The 7,500-nt window shown below is 38.6% G+C and overlaps 2 protein-coding genes across 2 annotated transcripts in view; one reads left to right on the top strand and one right to left on the bottom strand.

Annotated features, from left to right (window-relative positions):
- LOC137975015 (tetratricopeptide repeat protein 28-like) overlaps window positions 1-3,883 on the bottom strand; it is a 53,105-nt gene extending 49,222 nt beyond the window's left edge. The window contains exons 1-2 of the mRNA XM_068822045.1: window positions 3,794-3,883; window positions 3,279-3,350 (exon numbers count right to left, since the gene is read on the bottom strand). The gene's annotated coding sequence lies outside the window, so the exon portion shown is untranslated. The remainder of the gene's footprint in view (window positions 1-3,278; window positions 3,351-3,793) is intronic.
- Window positions 3,884-7,098: 3,215 nt separating this feature from the next.
- Window positions 7,099-7,500, top strand: part of LOC137975611 (uncharacterized) — a 2,007-nt gene continuing 1,605 nt past the window's right edge. Inside the window, exon 1 of the mRNA XM_068822741.1 lies at window positions 7,099-7,500. This exon is cut by the window's right edge and continues 1,605 nt beyond it. Within this exon, the coding sequence (XP_068678842.1) occupies window positions 7,099-7,500 (402 nt within the window).

Below are 7,500 nucleotides of genomic sequence, written 5' to 3'. Positions count from 1 at the left end.
AGCTGGTATAAAGTTGGTCAATTTCCCATTTGAAATATCCTAGGAAATCTAATTTCCGTAAGCCGACTAGCAAACGTATCCATAACAGTGCCCTACTATAACAAAAAGCACGCTTCCAATAATTTGTGCGTGTTATAGGCAACTCGAGTTTAGCCTTAGGATCTCTTACGTTATACTGTGTACTGCGGGTATAAAATAAATTCTAGAGGCACGCTGGGCAGAGACCTTTGGTCATTTTAAACATCAATATGGCTTTAGTCTATTGCCGGCGTGTAATATAAGATGATCCCAATTAACCAGATTCAAAAGGAAAATGGCAATTTGTGTCATAATTGGACCTAGTAATTGCCCTGGCAGCTCTATTTTGAAGATTTTGTAGCTCATCACTTAAAGTTCAGTTACAATTGCCCCAAACGGAGCTACAATAATCAAAGTGGGGTAAGATGAACTCTTGATAGATCTGGAGGGCAGTGCCTTGTTCTGAAAGTAATGGTCTTATACGTTTAAGGGCGCCTATAGCTGTAGATATCCTTGTACTAATTTCACCTCTATGTTTAGACCATGATAGGTGGTCTCATGGTCGAGGTTGAGCCAACCTTCGCTTTCAAGATCGTGTAAGGGATGACCTGCAGTATTACCGTATCCAAGTGAAGGGGTTAAAACACGCATGGGTACCGGAAGCCGGGTTGCAGCCGAACAGTGCCCTTCGACACCATTCACATTGTTTTTTTTATTTCTGAAGACTCATTTTAGAAGGTGGAAAGATGTTTCTATAAGCAACAATCTTTTTAAAGACTTGACAGTTTTCCTGTAAGATCTAACATGGACGAATTTGCAATTAGGTTATTTAAGGGTAACAGAGATTAATTTAAGCAAGATAAATAAAACTTACTTCTGCTTTAGTTTCTATCAATAACGTAATGGGCTTTGGTTTGAACAGCTTCAATGGTTGAGTAAGGTTGATTGTAGAAACGGGCGTATTAATGGAACCACAGAGCACTGAATAGTGAAAGAGGGAAAATTCCCTTTTCCGGGATGCAATTACAACAGGCCAATATCTACATATTTGAATCATGGATGACTGCAGTTTACCAATAACTCCGAATCACACCCTCCTTTTTTTATTAAGTCATGCAACCACTGAGTAATACAGTTCTGCTTTACTTGCTTAATCATCAAACCAAAAAATTGAAATAACTCATATCGAGTTCGGCAGTTGCAAAATTCAGCATCGCGTTGCCAATGAAAACCGAGTGAGCTAGAATGCAGGGACAATAGTGAACTAACGCTTTGGAAAGAACAAGAGCTTTAAATATTCCTTCTGAAAAATTGCTTCTTGAATCTTTACACATTCATGCCACCTTGTTTTGCATTTGACTTACCAATTGCTGTATGACAAAACGCGTTTCATTTAATCAGAGAGGTCTAAACGTCACTCATCACTAAAATCCAGACAATCACAACTTTAGCAAAGAAAAACTTAAAGGAGAGGACTCGTCATAAAATGTCCTATTCATTTATTTGATCACAGTTGACTGGGTGCTTACAATAATTTATAAATGCACGCCAAGGATCAGCGGCTCATTGAGCAAGTTAGAGAATTTATTTATCAGCTATTCGAGCTTTAAAATTACAAACTGTAAAACATAAGTCCATCACATGTAGAATTGCATTGCGTTTGGGTAAGAACATGATACTTTATGTTCAAAGCTTCTTTGACGGGGAAGGGGAGGGAACATTGAGGTCTATTAGAGACTGCAAACCCCCTCCCCTAAAAAAATCACCTAAAATCGCTTCTACAAACTGAATATCTGAACAATACATTGTTGAAATAATACATTGTTAACACAATCATGATGTGGACTTAACTTATTCATGTTATTGTCAGGTATTTGTGGATGCTTTGGTTGTGAATAACGCATATCGTCTAGTTTGTTTCTTCGGATTAAAAATTCCCCACCCCCCACCCCAAAATAACGTCGTCCCTAAGTGGATAGTAATACATCGCAACAGAGGACTTCAGGTAGTTGAAAAGAGCGCAAAGAAAGATTTTGCTACCAAATGCATGAGTGGTATCGATAAGGCGGGATAGCTGTGAACTGTCAAGAGAAAAGAATAGCGGCAATTAAATATTCATGTATCGATGGAGTTTTCGAAGAAGTTGAAAAAACAAGAAAGTCTGAGATAATTTCATTTTGAGTCGTTTGCATATCGTGGTATCGTTTTAGACTAAATATGCCGGAAATGCACACATTTCGTGTAACTCTAGTCAAGAATAACGGTTGTGACGAGAATAGACATTTTTATAGATCTGCAAATATCGGGTTTCCTTATCTAAACCTCAATTAAAAGATGACTTATTGGACGCCCTAAGACCTAACAAAATCGGGAAAAACTCTGGAATCAAACAGGATGACAAGTTAGGAACTTCCTGCCTTTGGGCCATAACGCTTGACTGGTAAGGCAAAATTGCCAGATACGAAACCTTAAAAGTAAATTAAGTCTAAGACATAATTATAAAAACTAAAGACGTTTCCACGAAGCAGGACTTAAGCTAATTTTCAAGTGCTACTATGACCAAAAAATCAATTCTCCGTTTTCTTTGGATTTCAAAACTATGTTAACTAAACACTATAAGTGACCCAAGTTTTAAGCCTTGATTTCAAAAAGACACAAGTTTATTTTAACCAGAATTTTCCTATTTAATGGTCCGGCATTACTAACTTTGAAATATTTGAGAGAGCTGGATCGAGGTGGAAATAACATTAAAGACCCATTAGTTTAAGAATGCAATGCGTGTGTACGAGGCTTAAATTAATATGCATAACGGGAGTTATGGGCCTTGAGGCTTTTAAACTGGTGTTTTTCATCCAAAATGAACTGGATTTTAAGCTGGTGAGTAAATGACAACACTTTCCCTAGATCTAACCCCCGGATGTCCCATCGGTCAGTTTGGAACGTGAGAAATGGCGGACTGTGAAATCATGCCAAAATTTACACTCAAAGTAAACAGCCTTTGGATAAATATCCATGCTCAAAATTTTGCAGTGAGGTGTTAAGCAAACACACTGAAAATTTTTTTATCATAGTAGCACTTTGTAGCGCCCCTGAAACTTTTGTTCAATTCAAACAGGCGTTGCGCTGGTTTTGTAAAGCCTGCAGGCCTAGGACATTGTTTATCCGTCCTGAATTTTAATCACAGCTGTTGGTGAACCGGTGTATTCAAGCACACAGCGCTAGTTTCAATAATCATTAGGACGAACTTGAAAAATACTGACCTTTTGTTCCTGAGTCACTCAGAAAGACACAGCATAGTAATTAGAGCGCGATCAAAGAACGAAATGTGCAGTCTGGTAAAAGAAAAGGAAAAAAAAAAAAGAGAAACAAGAATAACGAAATGGAAATACTCTTTTTTCTTGGAATGATCCGTGCCTCACAAATTACTTTCTTTGCCTCAATGTACTAGACTAGAAACATAAACTTAGTTTCCGTTCCTTTGTCACAATGTGGAACTAATCTAAATGATTTGGCATGAATTAAACTTTTAAAAAAACGTAACAAACTGTAATGGTGTCAAAAGCAAAACGCACGCATTTTTTATCTTTAAATGGAGTTCTAAGATATAGTGACACGACTTTTTTGATAAGCTTAGCAAACAGAAGAGGTGCATCTTTTCAGCCAACCTGATCTCAATTAACAATCTGACCATAAATGCATTGTTTCAAAGTAGCGATGTGCGGATAGAATTGATTGTTCCTGAACAATTATATAATCTATGGAGCATTTAGCTTACCTTTTGCAAATAATTTAAAATACTGCGTTTAAACAATACAGAGATTACAGCATGACGAGAAGACAGCATTTTGGAAGAATCGTGTTTTCTTGGCGAAGGCGCGGAAAGTGATTTGTTCACTTGCAGTTTTCAATATATAGCGGAAATCGTTCTATTATCAGCTATGTGATATCACGTTGTTTTGACTTCTGCATTATCAAAAATAAACGGAAAATGAAATTTCGCCCGGTAAAGACGAAAGAAAAAAAGTCTCCGGCTTTAAGAATACCCGACAACTTAGATATGAGCCTTACTGCCGGTAAACATGTAGAAGGGAATCGAAGTGTGGAAAACCAAGCACTCGAAAACGAAGAACATAGCACGAAGCACCCAAAAGGTCGGAATCGAACTAAGCACCCTAAGTCGAAAACGAAGCCGAATCCCAACTCGAAAACGAAGTACTAAAAAGTCGAAAACGAAGCATCCCAAGTAGAAAACGAAGCAGCTTTGACCATAGGCAAAGACCAAATTTGTTATTGTTGATCATACTAAAAATCAACTTTTTACTAAGGATCGTTTTTCTGTTGTTTCTTACTATATCTTTGAGTTGAGAAAGTTGGGTTAAATCCTTAAATGGTCTTAGACCCGATTATAGCGGAAATCGTTCTATTATCAGCTCTGTGGTATCACGTTGTTTTGACTTCTGCATTATCAAAAATAAACGGAAAATGTAATTACGCCCGGTTAAGATAAAAGGAAAAAAGCCTCCGTCTTTAAGAATACCCGACAATTTAGATATGAGCCTTACTGCCGGTAAACATGTACAGGGGAAGTGTGGAAAACCAAGCACTCGAAAACGAGGAACATAGCACGAAGCACCCGAAAGGTCGAAATCGAGCTAAGCCCCTAAATCGAAAACGAAGCCGAATCCCAACTCGAAAACGAAGCACCATATTTGCCAGTAGAAGATCGCTTTGATCACAGGCCAAAACAAAATTTCTTATTGCTGATCAGAATAAAAGTCATCTTTTTACTAAAGATCGTTTCTCTGCTGTTTCTTACTATATCCTTGAGTTGAGAAAGTTGGGTACGCAGCTAAAACCCACTACGCTCTCTAAATCCTTGAACGGTCTTAGACCCGATTATTTAATAGACGTATTTATCAATCGATATGACGTTACTAATTATTCACTGAGGGATTCCGTGAACAAACCTGCTGTTCCAATGCCATTTTTTTAGGAAAACAGTTTTAGCTATAGCGGTTCGGTGCTTTGGAACAGCTCACCTTCTGAGCTGCGGCAGGTAAAAATCACTGAATAACGTTAATATAAATACACATACAAACATGGAGAAAGAAGATAAAAAGAACCTTAAGAACATGTGCGCAATCTTAAAATAGATTTCAAATAATTGTTATGGGGGTACAGGAATTCGCTCTCTTACCTCATATTCTCCTGGTCCTACCGACCCCTCCCATGTGTAACTTTTTGTTCTTGTTTTTGTTAAAGTTATACTTAGCACTGAAGACGCACACTGTATTTTGTTTGTAACCGGAATCCACTCTGGTTGCCACGTACACACACCCACACACACATACATACATACTTTATTTACCCTAGGGTTGACTGAGGTTGATTAGACCTCTAGCAATTAGATATGCTAATCTGTCGAGAAATAAAAAACAACAAAGAAAAAGAAAGGATGAATCATTGGGGATATTTACAAAATGAAAAGCTTATTACAAAATATGACTAACTAACTAGAATCTAATATAACGTACAGCTTCAGATAGATAGGTACTTTATTAAATACATTGCAGCGAAAGCTGAATTGCGTATTTACATAATGGTAATAATTTATACTAATAATTGCAATAAGATGTAATAATTGTAATAGCTAAGAATCCTAATAATTGTTTAGACTTCTGCCTGAGGCCATAAAAACTGTTCTTAAATCTATTTGTCTTGCAACGCAGCAAAGTGAAAGTGCGCGCGTGCCTCAGATTATAGTTGCTCTTATAAAGAGGCGGCAACAGTTTGTTTTCTCAACTTGTGATTCGGGTCGTTCATTATGCTTTCAAACGTGTGCGTGCAAATGTTGTGCTGATGCTCCGCAACCGTTGGTAAACTCATAAGCGCTAAAGCTTGCTGATATTCTATACCAGGACTTATGATGCGCATTGCCCTTTTCTGAACGCGTTTCAATTCTTGCGAAAGGCAGGCTGGTAGCGTGTGATGGAAAACTGGCGCAGCATAGTCGATGACGGAGCACACGCATGTATTGTAAAAAAGGCATAGATCTTCCTGTGAAACGCGAGCTCTTTTCAGTTGAACAAGAAAATAGAGCCTCTTAGCTGCCTTCTTAGTAATTGCCGTGATGTGCGCATTCCATGTTAATTTACCAGAGATGGTTAACACCTTAAAGTTTAGCATGTTTAACTAACTTGATGCACTCCTCTCCTATGACTAAAGGAGGAAAGATACAATCTGATGTAAAACTGATTGATCAATTTACTACCTCATTCGCAATACCTTGAGCCTCACTATGATGTCCTTTCTCTATTACCTCTGATGTTGTGGTGTCATCTACATATTTCCAAATAAAAGCATTACTGATGGTTAGATCGTTTATCGTGATCAAAAAAAGCCAAGGGCCTAGTTTGGTCCCTTGCGGAACGCCCGAAGGTACTGTGTCCCATTCGGAAACACAGCCTTCAGAGAGTTTGATTCTCTGTGAGCGAGCTCATAGGAAGTCTATTATTCAATTAATGACGCTAGGAGCGATGTCAAGCGCGCATAATTTCCTTACTAAAATGCCGTGGTCAATTAAATCAGATGCTTTCTTGTAATCAAACAGGAGTGTCCCGATAGTCGAACCGTTCCCATCAGTCCCTTTAGACCAATCGTGGAGTATCTCCAACAGAACAAAAGTTGTTGAAGACTTTGTTATCACACCAAACTGACTTGGGTCCAGAGAGCGCAGTACAGCTGGCTTTACGTGGTCTGTGACGACAAAGTCCTCTGCGACCTTAGAGATACTCGGTGTTAACGATATGGGCCTCAGATCTTTCTTGATCTCCTTAACAGGCTTGGGTTTGGGTAAAGGAGTGACGTCTGTCAATTTCCAACTTCAGTTATAAAACGAAGACATTTCTGTTAGAGATGGCAATTCAAGCTGTCAGGGATATTATTTCAAGTCACAGGGGCTAAGTATCTTACAGATTTCATACCAAAGCGAGAGGTTTGGTCTGGGTACCTGTAACTTGTTAAGCCCCCTATGCCAAGCCAAATGTAGAAATAAAATGATATTAATGATAAATTTGCATAATGGCGGCTGGACGCATCTTTGGTTGCTCCGCGCTTACTACTCTTTCTTTGCTTCTCCGAGTGGTTTATTTCGGGCAAAATACCACAAAACTGTCAGATAATTATTTAAGTTCGCCGACGAAGGTGTTTTACTACGCATATGATGGCAACTCAGACGGGTTCCCGCTTCAGAAATTCGACCACGCGGCCTGTGATGTCCGCCATCTTGGATCGTGTTTTCATCGACCAAGTTGTAGACGAAGCTATCGAGGGAAATTTGGAAAATCAACTCTAAACTATTACAGCAATAGTGATGCCAGTTTTCATCTCAGTTATTCCAAGGTCTGTGGTGATGTACATCCGAACCCTGGACCCACGACTGTTAATAAAAATCCAAAGCAAAATACGGATTCGACCAAATCG

Source organism: Montipora foliosa, chromosome 11 (genome assembly GCF_036669935.1).
Source record: "Montipora foliosa isolate CH-2021 chromosome 11, ASM3666993v2, whole genome shotgun sequence".
Lineage (NCBI taxonomy): Eukaryota > Metazoa > Cnidaria > Anthozoa > Scleractinia > Acroporidae > Montipora > Montipora foliosa.
Note: the sequence above shows the minus strand (reverse complement) of the source record. Positions and strands in the feature narration are given on the sequence as shown.